The sequence below is a fragment of the Cebidichthys violaceus genome, unplaced genomic scaffold (assembly GCF_023349555.1).
Source record: "Cebidichthys violaceus isolate CVI_PGR_0920_01 unplaced genomic scaffold, fCebVio1.0.p SCAF_110, whole genome shotgun sequence".
Lineage (NCBI taxonomy): Eukaryota > Metazoa > Chordata > Actinopteri > Perciformes > Stichaeidae > Cebidichthys > Cebidichthys violaceus.
This window is the reverse complement of record NW_027176275.1, coordinates 233,784-247,681: the sequence shown is the minus strand read 5'-3', so window position 1 is coordinate 247,681 and position 13,898 is coordinate 233,784. Positions and strand designations below refer to the sequence as shown.

General features: G+C 42.0%; 1 protein-coding gene across 1 annotated transcript; it reads left to right on the top strand.

Annotated features, from left to right (window-relative positions):
- The first annotated feature begins 121 nt into the window (after window positions 1-121).
- Window positions 122-4,450, top strand: LOC137868437 (chemokine-like protein TAFA-4). The gene is made up of 4 exons (XM_068705213.1): window positions 122-236; window positions 1,412-1,567; window positions 1,809-1,933; window positions 3,059-4,450. The coding sequence occupies exons 1-4, from the start codon at window positions 122-124 to the stop codon at window positions 3,068-3,070; spliced, it is 408 nt and encodes a 135-aa protein (XP_068561314.1). The 3' UTR covers window positions 3,071-4,450.
- Window positions 4,451-13,898: the final 9,448 nt, after the last annotated feature.

Below are 13,898 nucleotides of genomic sequence, written 5' to 3'. Positions count from 1 at the left end.
TGTTACTTGTTAAGTGATGGTGTCTTATATTAAGGGATATTTTGACTAGGAATTAGACGTACTTGGTAAGATTTGGCGTTTTCTTGCAGCGCGTGAACCTCTTTGTCTGTGCAGGCGAGATATGAAGCGGAACATATTGGCTGGACCATTACGCTGGGGCCTCCTGCTTCTTTGTATAGTAGGCTTGTGCAGCCGGCTTGTGTCCGCTGGCAACCAAAGCTCCCGAGGACAGACAGGTAGGTGCGAGACCCAGCCAGACCGGTCACGCTCCCCCTGAGGGGCTCATTATGAATCCTGGTCACCGGTAAGGTCGCCTGGTGGAGAGTTCAGCTCGAGCAACAAGACTCATTAGAAACAGAAAATCAATATGGAGGACGTAGTGTTTCACACTCAGAGCCTGGTAGTACAAATAAAAATGATTTATGTTCATATACTGTGAGAGGGATTTGATAGGCCATGATTATAATGTTACTGTAGGCTATATGGCTCAAGTATCACTTATGACACAGATTGATGAAAGACAGCAGCGGTAGAAGAAGTATGAAGGACCTTTACTTAAAGGTGCAACATCAGGGATCAGGAGCAGTTAGATTGCCTCTCAACGGCTCTCAACATGGCCATCGTCTCATTTGCTAACGGCATCGACGGCGCTAACAGTGCAAACTACAGCCAAAGTGCTGGAAGAGCTAACGGTGTTTCCCTGAGGGTAAAGTTTAAATGGAAAAAAGCTTCTAAATTGTACTTAAGTACAGCATTTAAGTAAACACAACCTCCAACATTACACCTACGATTTGTCCTGATTTTAATTTTATGATCTCGGCTTTGATTGCGGTCCAATTTGAAAGCCTATAATTATGAATTGACCTTCCGCTCCTGCAGGTGTAGCCAGCCATGCGCACCGCACTTCTACATTTGCAGTACGCACACATGGGTTTCAGTTATGTTGCACCCATTCTATCGGAAGTTAAGTGCATCATCACGAACCATCAGCGGTGTGATAATCACCACAAGCAGCATGCACCGCCTTTGTTTTTGATGTTTCAGTGAAATGATGCAGAAGCAGGTGTGGGACAGATATTTCTGTTCGTGCTGTTTATTCAGGTCAATGCTCTTGGTTCTCCTGGATTACCTGCTAATATATTTTGGCATTGGAATGTGTTTTTCCTTTACTGAGGCATGAGTGTTGATGCTTTTCATCCACTTGGTGGTGCTGTAGCTTTAGAAACATACAAAATTGTATTTTTCTTTGTTTCTTTGGTCATCTCAATGAGTCTAACTAAAATACTACGATACTAATCAATTTTACATCTAAAATAAAACAAGAAATCATGACGATGTGAGTATAACTCTGCCACATGTACAACACACAGTGTAAACATGGTCATCTTGTCCTCTAAATTCTCATCCGCAGGGTCATTGCAGGAGAGGACAGGCACTTGTGAAGTGGTTGCCGCTCATCGTTGCTGCAACAAGAACAAGATTGAGGAACGCTCTCAAACAGTCAAGTGCTCCTGCTTCCCAGGACAGGTGGCGGGGACGACGAGGGCTTTGCCCTCTTGTGTTGAAGGTAATGTTAGTGGGACCCTCTTCTACCTCTCTTGACCAGAACTATCCTGACCATGACTGGAATATATTATTTGTGAAAGTAGACTCAGGTGTGTCAGTTTCACAAAAAAAATCCACTTATACTTAGGCTGGAAAGGACCAGAGAGTGGCACATCTGATTAAAATGTGTTTGTTTTTTTCCCCAAACAAAGTCCTTCCATCTAAAAAAAAGTGACCTTCGGCTGTGGCGTGTTTTTCTCCAGCATCCATTGTTCGTCAGAAGTGGTGGTGTAAAATGGCGCCGTGTCTAGAGGGGGAAGAGTGCCGAGTTCTCCCTGACCTCACTGGTTGGTCGTGCATCTCTGGGAACAAAGTGAAGACCACAAAGGTAAGGCCTGCATTCGTCTGAGTCACAGTTGCACCAAACGCTGTGCAAAATCCAATCACACAAAAATGGCTTTAGTCAAAGGCATGGTATTTATAGACGCTTAAGATGCGGTCATTCTGTAAATCTTCTTCTTCTTCTTTATTGCATTACTCTCGTGCAAAAACAGGGGCCGACCGACTCGTGAAACATTATATTTGTAATCTCTCCTTTGATGCCGAATGATTCCACAATCAAGGGTAATCACTGCTCCCATTGGCCATATCGACACTCTTTCTCTCCGCCAGGCACAGTTGGCTCACGCAAAAAAAAAAACCTCAGTTCTATAATCTGGTGAATGATGGGGCCAAGAGGACAAACATGAAATAAGCTGCGAACTAATACCGAACAGTAAAACCCATGTAATTAAATCTGACGGCCAAAGGAAAACCCGCTGCGTTTAGAAATGCACTTTCTTATGAGTTGCCTTTCTGTTGAACTCTTTCATGTATATAAGATTCCTGGGGGAAACATTTTACAGTGAAACAGAGGCAAGTTGTGCAGAATTTAGGGGGATCTATTGGCAGAAATGGAATATAATATTCAAGACGGTGTCTTTGTTAGCGTATAATTTACCTGACGCTAAGAATCGACTCCACAGAGTCCGCCGCGTTTCACAGCAATGTTCCTACGATAACCCAGAACAGACAAACCAAACTCTGGCCTTTGGCGGGGGTTTTTTTTTCTCGACGTTACCTGCAGGCCACCGTAGTTCTCCAACACGCTTGGAAAGAGAGAGGTGAGTCGATTGCAATCTGCAACCTCACTGCTAGATCCCACTGAATCCTACCCACTGGACCTTTAAGTAAAAGTGCACAAATACAGGCATTCAAATACACTTTGAGTACCAAGAATAAAAGCACTTATTATGCAGAATGGCCCATTTGCTAAATTTGCATATTTTTGGATTATAATTATTGATGCATGTACATTATGTTAATGTTGTAGCTGGTAGAGTAGGGAAGCTAATTACTTTATGCACTGAATACAAATGTATTATATATCGCTGTCAAACATAATGAAATAATCAATTAACAAAGAGCAGAGTTGTGACGTTTTGTACTTTTTCGTGTGTTGTTGTTGTTGTAGGTGGCGCGGTAGCACGACAGAAGCTCCATTTTACATCAGCGCAAGCCCGTCCCGGTCTGCTGCAGTCACCTCAACTAACTCCGGACTCTGAGGACACTGAAAGCCCATCAGATAGAGCAAAAGAACAATATAGATTTAATTAGATATCTCCTTGCTGCGCTTTAAACTGCGGGAACTCATTATTTTAATTTCCATTTTGCTTGAACACAATTTTAGTTGGGGTTAATCCCACGGAGTGGACAATCTATTAGCAGCTGACTTTAAGATAAAGCGACGCAGCGCCCTCACCCCCCCGTCCAAAAACAGGCAGAGCTGTGCTGCGACGTCTGTATCTTTGTCTCGGCGCTTTGATATGCCGGGCACATTGCGATGCACTCAATCAACGTTTTGGATGGGCCATGCTGGCAGACACTTAAAAAGAGATTTTGTGGATTTTTTTTTCTTCCAGGAGGCGGAATGTGAATCCAGTCAGTTCATGACTGTCTCCGCCGATCAAAGCAGAAGACCACAAATACTGAGAAATTTATGATTATGTAGCATTTGTAAACAATGCTGTCCCGCAGACTTACTCTGAGCTTCGTAAAGAGGTCAGATCCCTTTGGACTACTCCTTACCACGAAGAGGCATTCTCCCAAAAACACACACAGACACACACACACACACACACACACACACACACACACAGTTCTTTTCAACTCCACTGGTTGGACAGGCCACCACCTGCAATGCTGTGATGGCATGCACACAAGCATGAAGCTCTGATGCAAAACAAGGACTGTTTGAAATGCTAATCGTGGGGGAGAGAGGGGGAGAGAGGAGAGAGGGGGGAGAGAGGAGAAGAGGAGCTTCTTCGCCGCTGCGAGTATTTACATCATGCTTTTGTTTGTCTCTCTGCGGAGGAAACTCTGCTCATAGCAACGATAGGAAATATTGGAGATTCTCGGCCTTGAAGCCGCTAACAGAACAGACTATTTACTGTTGTTGCCGTTTCATCAGTTGTCCTTATTACATGAGTAATGTTCCTCCTGGACACCACCCCGATTGCCTCTCTTTTATCTCCCGAGTTCAGTCGCGCACTTTGCATTTTTACCTTTGCGATGAAGAGCCATTTCATAATAACGCCAACACAGAGACTGCAAATCATCCTGTCCTGTCGGAGGCATCAGGCTCGCATGAATTGCCTCACGCTGTGCTGGTTGGAATCAGATGAATTCAAAGCAGTTTGCTCAGCATTTACTTAACGCAATTATACATTACGGTCGTCTTGAGATCCTTCGCCGAGCTGCCGTGCGGCTCAAGTCACTTTATGCACGGCTTTGCTTTGTAAACATTTCAAGTTCTGATTGTCATTTAACGCTAGCGGTGTTGTGAATGTCAACAAAATCATTTTAAGATCCATATAATGATATTGAATGTGTTGGATATCTTAGAACACCCCCCCCCCCCCCCCCTCCTTCTCTAAATCAATCCCCTTGCAGTGGATGGAGTCGTACGCCTCCACATAACAAATTGTGATTTCTGTCGACGGGCTTCGTAACGTCGCCATTGCGTATCTGCTTTTATAAACTCATCAGAAGCCAGTGATGCAGCCGACGACAGTATTATAAACACGATCTGACAAGATCAGTCAGGTAACGCATGAAGACGGCGGTTCAACAGAGTGTTTACGAGAGACCTCGCTGCATTAACTTTGAGTGCTGACTTTTAAAGTGGGTGGAATGCGGGAATAGACAATCCAACCACGACCACAAACCGCCGCGTGGAAATGACCTTAGAGCTGAATGAACATCTCTCTGGCACAGTATAAGCTGGATTAGGGCGCAGCTGTTGGACTGTGTTTAAGATTTAAAGGAGTACAATGATCCTGTGTTGACACCACATTAATACAGTATTATTTCAGAACATACAGCTCTACCTTTTAACTGCGTAAATTATGAGATATATATATATATATATATATATATATATATATATATATATATACGCTGCTTTTCTGTGTTGGTCAGACAAAATATGCAATCTGAAGCCATCACCCTGGGATTTAAGGAATCATGAGAGGCATTTTAAATGATTTTTTTTCTGACAATATTTAGATAGAATGTTTAATCATCTTAATCAACGTTTGTTTTTCATGATTTGTGACGTTTGATCTGGTTCAGTTTTGGGCAACTGAAGCTTCTCTTTGAACGTGGACCGAGTCTTGTTAATGATGTCTACACCAACTCTGGGAATAAACCAACAAATACAAACAAAGTATTTGTGTAGTCTTCATGCTAAATGGATTTGAGATTGGTATATTGTTAAAGATGCTTTGCTGGTGTCTGATTTAACTCCTCAGGCTTGAAAAAGTGAAGTTTACACAGAGGAGTTAGATTTAATATAACACTGCAAATTCAACTCAAGAGCGTTTTTTTTTGTTTTTTTTGCTTCTCTAGAAGTCCAACAGTAGTCTTTTCCGCTATTCCTGCTCATTGAACCATTCGTATTGTACAAATATAGAGAGCTCATTGAAGTTAAAGGTCCCAAGACTGTTCTTAAAATCTGAGTAGAGCCGGACGGAAAAAAAAAAAGGCGTTGGAAAGAAGAGGAACTCGCGGAGCTACATTTCCTCTCCGACTATACAGAAGCCGCAGAAACGATGAATCCACTGGGAATTGAACTGGATAGGCTGATGTGTGACTTCCATACTATTACCATCCTTACACTCACTTCTGTTTTTCACAAACATATCGAGATTTAGATATATATTCGTATACTGCACACAGTATAAATAATGCACTTGTATATTGTTTGTAACCTGTACGGCCATATTTGTTCAAAGAAGGGATTTAGTTTTTTTTCAAATTCTCAACAAGAACTAACTTTCTGGGATAAAAGTTTGAAATAAGGTAAAAGTCTTTTTGCGCCCCAGTGGGATTTATGTCAACGACGGCAGCAAGAATCCTCAAATTTATGCCTATATTTCTAAAATACCATACTCACAACGTTCTTTTTTTTGATTTGTTTTCAAAGGAGCTGGTGTGACATTCATTAGGTGACTTTCAGATGTGTCTCAGATGGTTCATACACACACTCCTCAGCAAAGTTTAAGAAGTCTTTCAACACTGCTTGATTATCTTTTATCTTTAAAATAACCTTAAAGCCAGTCAAAAGAGCTTTATCTCTGCTAGTCTGGAGAAATTGCACAGAAACCCTCTGAGCACCTGTCACAATACGTGGCTTTAAAACAAAAACAAAAAAAAAATCATATCCTCCATTCAAAATGAAGGCAGCCAAAGTAAGGTAATTAAGGTAGGAGTTACGGGCTTCTCACTCTTAGCTTGAACATGTTGCACACAAGAACAATTCCTGACAGATGACGCAATAACAGATGAACTGAAGATGAAAGAAGTTCGCACTTTTCTCCATTCCATCCACAAAATGCAACAGAAAAGTTGTTATTTACGAAACAATTCTTAAGATTTGAGTTTCGTGCTTCGGACCCCTCACAAATAACACACTTCCCGGCAGCTTATTTGATATCGGTTTGCAGGTGATATGTGGTGGAGAACCTTCCCTCTCCTGTGAGTGTCTATTGGGGACAGTAGTTCACATTCACTAATAGAAAATAAACTGTCCTGGGGCACATGAAAAACATAATGAAAACGCTGCTCTATTCCCCTTTAACAACTTTCTCCTCATATGGAGTTGACACTTGTAATAAAAATGTAAACACAAATCTCCTTGTCGCTCTCTTTCTTTGTGTATTACTGTGTGTGTGTGTGTTTGTGTGTGTGTGTGTGTGTGTGTGTGTGTGTGTGAACTAAATTAGCCTTCTTTTACTGCAGGCAACTATATAGGCGACTCAGAGCAATAGACTGAAAGCAGTTAGGTCATGGCTGAGAGGTTTCATCTATTTTATTTTGCCATTATGCATACATGCTATCTCGGAAAAGATATTACAGTGTTTTGCTTAATTAAAACAGAGAGCTGAACAATTTAACAAACAAACATTAATTGGATGATATTAATGTTAACAGCTGCGTGTGATGTATTCGTATGCATTCATGCCTCATGGCCGCACGTTACACTAATGAAACAGACACTGTTTGGTTTCGGGGAGGAGAGGGCAACACTGCTCTGAGAATCAGACGTGTTAGTTTGATATAGATTGTTTAAATATTCAGTGTATTTCTGAAACAGGGTGAAAAGAAGTGTAATGGATCCAACGTTGGAATTACTTCCCCCACACAAGTGATCATTTCATTTCATTTAATAAAACAATATAAGGCCAAGTTATTCTAGGAGATGAATCTCAATGGCTTTTGAAGATCTGCCAAACAGAAGTTACTCTGCCTGACATTTAAAGATTAACATTATTCATATGTCACTTCTCAAACCCAAAGCAACTAAATATAAACATTTGAATGAAAAAAAAAAGAAAGATTGAAAAAGTGAATTAAAGGTGAATTGCGGTGAAGCTGCAGCAGACACTGTGTGGTTGTATTGTGTTATGTGCAGGACCATTATTTCTTCTTCTCATGGAGTCTTCTTCAGAGGTGCCGGACGGCAGAATGTGTAACCTTTGACCCGGAATCAGGCTAAATGTTTGTATGCCTGTTTCCTGTCTTAATGCTAAGCTAACCCTCCACTGGCTACTTCAAAGTGATATTAATCCTCTAATCCAACTCTCAGCTAAAGAGCCAATGACCACATGTGTTTGCAACATTAAAACGATCATGCTATCTTTTAGATGGTTGACTCTTTTCAAGCTCCTCTGAGGCTTGGCCTACACAACGTTCAAGTTTCATTGTTCAGGGGTGGAAGTTACAAATTACATTTAGGCCTAATCTCGTGACCAAGACTATACCATACAAATGTGTAGGCGTACTTTTTTGAGTATTTGTTAGTACTTTTAATCACAAGTTTTGTAAATTGTGGTTTATAGGCTATGATTAGCATTTTTGTGGCAAAATAAAACTAAAAAAACAGGTTTCATCTGCCTTAATCAAACAGTTGATTGAATTCCCCTCCCGGCCAACATGCTAAGTGGTCCAAATCAAACGCACCCACGATCTGGAGTCACCGACAGGTCTTGAGCATTTTAGCGTTTAACCACACCCGGCATGCACCACGCTGAAGTACTCACCGTGTGTCCTCCAGGTGATTTCACCTTCAGTGAGTTGTGTGAGGAACCTTTTTGCTGTTTGAGACCGCAGAGCCTCATTCAGCCCAAAAATGTTTAATAACGTTTCGGAGCTGCGGTCGCGAGGCTGAGTGGACCGCTTATACTGGACCGGAGAGGTTTAGTGGACTGTGGAGTCCCGGGAGCACATTGTGGAGGACTTTGCGGACACAAGACTCCCATCGTAAGGCGCTGCTCAGACAGGTGAGTACAATAACACACTCGGTTATTTGTTGTCACTGTACGTACAGGTGAGAGCGTGACCTAGAAACTCTTATGTGCGCGCGCGCCAAAGTGAGTTTCTCCTTCGCATTGATGCTTTCTCTGCGGAGTTTACAGTTGATGCATCGTGTCGGCCTTGGTGATGTTTAATCCTAATGTTGAATTTAAAAAGTGTTTAATTAATGCAGCTTAATGTCGTGGTGTCCATTAGTCTTTTAAAAAAAAATAATTCTGGTTTATTATAGTGATGCTGCTGCAGTAGGAAGGTGTATATATATTTATTTATATTTATAACTGATGATATGTTGTATGTACAGGCTGCAAAATGCAGGCTGCAGTCTAGAAAGTAATGGAACTTATTGTTGGTTTCGGAGGTAAAGGCTCTTGTTGCTGATGTTGCTCCACTAGGTTGGTAGGTCGACATTTAATGCAATATATTTTGCAGCCTGAAGGTGTTCTTGGGTTCAATAGTAGTATCATATTATCTTAAAACATCTAGTAGGCCTACTCTTTCAATAGAGTGCTGTACTTCTCTCTCTTTCCTATCACATACCCATGATCTAACAGTTGTGTATTTCTGCAGTATAACCAGGTTTTGCGGTGACTTTCTTCCGCATTGTATCTTAAAGTGAACCACGGATTTGTAAAAAAAACATTTCTAAATTTCCTCCAGAAAAAGAAACCATCACTGTGCAACATTTAAATGGCAGATTTACAATACTTCTGTATCGGACCGTCGCAAAAATATGTTTGAACCATCTTGATGAGGCTGACTGTATTCAAGTTGCCTGGGTGTCTTTCTTTATTGTGATGTCAGTGGTCAAATGTGAAAACTTTTGGAGCATGCATCCCAGGTCAATTGAAGTCAATAGAGCAGGTCTAGACCGCACTTCATCACGTGTCTTGTGCCGATGCGATCTCATTGGCTGTAGCCCAGCGATCGCAGCGCCAACGCCAATTCGCCCCTGATCTGGGGTTTCTTTGCTGGTGTAAATTTCCTCTGAACTTCCAACTCCAATATGACGTGCACTCACGCAACCCTTGTTTAGCGGCGCGGGCCCCTTCAGTTCAGGGTAGCCTAAGCTATTTTTTGTATTAAAGTGTCTTGTTTGGGTAATTGGGATTTACTGTCAGTCTCCATTTAAAGTCACGTATAAGGCTGAGGCCAGATGTGGCGAGAAAGGGGGAAAAATAACCGACAGCAAGACGCCACAAACGGAGAGGAGGATCGGACGCCAGTCGCTCGCTGCTCATTTCACGTCCTTCGCCTCAAAATAAAAAAATAAAAAAATAAAAAAATCCCCGGGCGCCTGTCTTGGGCAGCCCACTGCTCCCTGGTACAGGGATGGGTCAAATGCAGAGAAAAATTTCCCCCTCAACGGGATAAATATAGTGTAATAAATAATAAATAAATAAATAAAAAAGATGACGCTCACATTATGTCATTGTCTGAAACAAACAGTTTCTTGGGGCTGAACGCGATAGTATCCCTAATCTGTGTTTTAAGGATAAACGTGTAGGTGGAACCAAACTACTAGTCTGATTAAAGTTGTCATTAGCGGTGCAATTCCAACACATTTTTAAGCTTTTCAGAGACAAGATATTCAGCCTTCAAATTCACCAATAATAAGAGCACACAGCCCACTTCCTCAGCCTGGAGGCACCTCCATGCCTCGGTAAGTCTGTTCATCTTCTCCACAAAGCTGAACCATTATACCAAACCCTATTTTTGCATACCTGTACTTATTGTGTACTTTATGCTGCGTTGTTCACAATAGCTTGACAAAATGCAGGGGGGGGGGGAGCTCATCTTTAATTCAAGGCAGTCTTTCCCCACACAGAGATAAATCCTTTTTCCCCCACTCATGAGAGGAAGAAGGGGGAAAAGCCTCCAAAGTATTCATTTCTCTATTCGGCAATTATTTAGCCCTACCTATGTCGTCTTCAATTTCAGCCGAGGATTCAATTAAATGTTTCCTTTTTAGACTGTTTAGCTGATGCTCTCTTATACCCACAGCAACACTGAGTCGCTCGAACGGATCTCTTCCCACAATGCCAGCGTTCCGCCCCACAACATATGGCCGACACACACTTGTCACATTCATTTCCAAACAATCGCTCCAGGTTCACAGCAGGTCACACACCCTGTTCGAGTTATCCCACCGGGATACAATAAAATACAACATTTTGTTGTATTTTGTCTTCATGGTGCAATCTGATTCTATTATGAAACCATTTTTAGCCCTCTGATTTAATTTTTCTCTCTCACATTTGTCAGCACGAATATCTTGTACGTCCACGCAAAAAAAAAAAAAAAAAAAAACGCAACATGTCAGCCCAGTGCCTCGGCATCGGTCTGACATAACTTGATATAAGTGGGTGCAACAGACACTGTGCCGGTGTCATTGTAAATCTGTCTATGTTTGCTATGTATGATCAAGTTGTTATTCCTTTGTGAGGACCTAACGGCATGAAAGGCCTGGTGCTCTCTGCATGAATCATTTAGATGAAAGCCCGAGGAGGAGGAGGAGGGGGGGGGGGGGGGGGGGGGGAGAAAGGAGCATGAGGCACCTGATGTCAACTTTAATTAGAATCCAGTTTGGTCGGCATTACCTTGACTTTAAAATCTGAGACTCCTGCAGGGGCGGCGGAGACAGTTCTCGGTTACAGGATGTGATTAGACTGGGTAATCTTGGAGATTGCTTGATACCACAGGAAAAACCACTGCAAAGAGGAACTAATGGCTTTTATCTTGGTAAGTGTTTTGTGTACACTGTATGTGTTCCTCTTTGCAGTTATTTTTGTATGTGTATCCAGTGCAGATCTAGTATTCGTTAAAAGCCATACAGTTCATTTTATACACTACTTACAAAAAGGCATCTGGAGCATTGATCCTCTGTCAAGCAGATAATTACCTGTGTGTGTGTGTGTGTGTGTGTGTGTGTGTGTGTGTGGGGGGGAATCTTTTTTTTTTTCCTCGACGGGAGTTATTTCACACTTTACACCTTTTATCATTATAGCCTGTTGCTTTAAGTTACACCTTGATATTCATAGAAACAGAGTAGCGACTTGCAAGTGCAGAGAATGGAGCATGACTAGACTGTCTGAGTGTTTTGAATGAAATGTGTCTTCCGAACAAACCCATGGGAGCCTCAATTCCCAGGACGTCCGTGGTGCATCATAAAAAGAAGTCAGGGCACATCACCATCACTTGTGTCTTATTTCTCACTGTTCTGCAGCTTGATGTGAGACATCAGAGCCTAAAGCTGCAGGCCAGAGAACCACACTGAAGACTGACGGAAAATTAGATGCCCGCTCGCTTCCCATCTCGCAAATATTCTGCCCATTTAGCAATCCCATGTTGGACAGGAAAACATTATTTCAAAAGGCTTGTTTGAATTGCATTTTCTTTTATTCATGCAGCCATTTCTTTTTTTAGCGATTTTAGTGCAATGGGTGATGGACAGCGTGCTGTAATTATCATCTCTGTGAGGGAGACGGTGTGCACCTTTTTTTTGTGTCTCGCCACAGCTGATTTCACATTCCGCTGCAGCAAAACTGCTTTATATTTTGGGTGCCCAGTTATGGCTCAAGAACCGATACGGACCGCTTGTGATAACACAGCCGAGTGCGTTTTCAGATCCAATGAAATGTCGTTCACGTCTGCTTCGAGCCGATTGCCTGCATGTGTCGTCTCTGGTTTTTTTGAGTTTGGATCGAGTGAGTTTTACAGCGCCTTACAGGCCATTAGTGTCTAGATGGGGGGGGGGGGGTTGCATTCATTCAATCACACAGTACAGCAGTGCTTTTTGCAGACACACCTGAGTGCACCTAACAGACGACACATGCAAGGGCAGACTCACAGAAACACTGACCACATGCCATTCAGACGCTCACTAATTCACTATTGTTCGCTGACACAGCCTCACCTGGATTTCCAGTCCAATGTCCTCCTTCCTTCTCACTGCAGCTGAACACGGTTGTCTCTCCTCATTAAAGTCTCTGAGTCAAATTCACCAATGCATGTGTATGGTAGTGAATGGGGATGACAACTGCAAGTATGACGATTGCAACTCTGCAAGTTGACTCTAGTTGTCATGCAAATAATCCTTAGCAAGGGTTGTTTCATTGAGCCAAAGTCTCAGCACACTTCCAGCTTTGCTTGCGTTCCCTTTGCTTTTTGCGCTGCATTTGTGCACAGTGGGTTTCTTTCATGAGTCTTCCTAGAAAGCTGAGATTTCTACTGGGTCGGGGCTTTGATTTGTGTTCTCAGCACTCCATCAGCACCTTGTGATTTCATCACATACAAAAGCTCTCCCGAGTCTAACTTATGGGACAAGTCAAACTGTTATTTAAGGTTGTTTTTTCCCCCCCCCGGCTGTTAATACAGCAGTAAGTTCATCAGAGGTACTTTTGTGACCACACAGATTTCTTCTGTAAACCCAGAAATATATATATTTTTTTAAATCCAACATTGAGTGCAATGGACTTGATGCATGTTCTAGCAAAGAGCCGAACAACATATTCTGTAAATATGCGATTTAAACATTAGTTTTGTCACCACAGTGGTGGAATGAACTCCCCACTGACGTCAGGACAGCGGAGTCGCTGCCCATCTTTCATCCGGCTGAAGACCCACCTCTTCAGGAAGTGCTACCCTGAGCCTTCCACTCAGCGCTTATTGTTTTCATACTAGCTTGTTGCACTTATTGTATTCGTATTACTTATAGCACTAACTGTTTCTCTTGTTTCTGCTCTGTACTTTGGCTCTGAGTTATGCTCTGCTTCATGCTCTTAGATGCTTGTTTGGAAAAGGAAATGTACTTATGACTTCTGGTGACTAGTAGTTCTTTTGATTACCAATGTTGAATGCACTTATTGTAAGTCGCTTTGGATAAAAGCATCTGCTAAATGACTGTAATGTAATTTTATCTTTTGGTGCAGGAGGTGGACACAATGCATTTATTAAAGATGCATCCTGGAAACCTGTAAAAAAAAAAAAATAAGGTTTTGACTCTCCCCCTAAGGTGTAGTGGTGTAGTCCTAAAAATGGAACCAGGGTTTTAAAAGAGAGCTGTCATTGTCGAACGCTGACGAAATGAATCACCGGTTTATTTTAGTTAAAATGATCAAATGTCACTCGCTAAGGTACAATGGCAGATACCAAATATCACACATTTCATAAAAAAAACAAAACAATAAAAGAAACTTCTTCAAGGCATAAATAAACTGTGCAAGAGGCTATTGAAACGGAGGCTCTCTATTCCTGCTCCAAACATTGTCGACGTTGGCAGATCATTGGTCAAAAGCTGAGGCGAATTTATTTTTAAGTTTTTCTTAAAAGCGGATGACTACAATCACGCGTGTGTATTTTCATCCTCTGAATGGGAGAAGTGGTGAATGAACAGACAAACGGTGCATTTAAGGGAAGCTGAATATAGTGGACAGTGGAAA

What these genes read in the sequence shown, in the direction of transcription:
- LOC137868437 (XM_068705213.1), top strand. Translation starts at nt 122, where the DNA reads ATGAAGCGGAACATATTGGCTGGACCATTACGCTGGGGCCTCCTGCTT. An exon ending in AAGCTCCCGAGGACAGACAG is followed by an intron (nt 237 to 1,411) that starts GTAGGTGCGAGA and finishes TCTCATCCGCAG; the next exon opens with GGTCATTGCAGGAGAGGACA. An exon ending in TTTGCCCTCTTGTGTTGAAG is followed by an intron (nt 1,568 to 1,808) that starts GTAATGTTAGTG and finishes GTTTTTCTCCAG; the next exon opens with CATCCATTGTTCGTCAGAAG.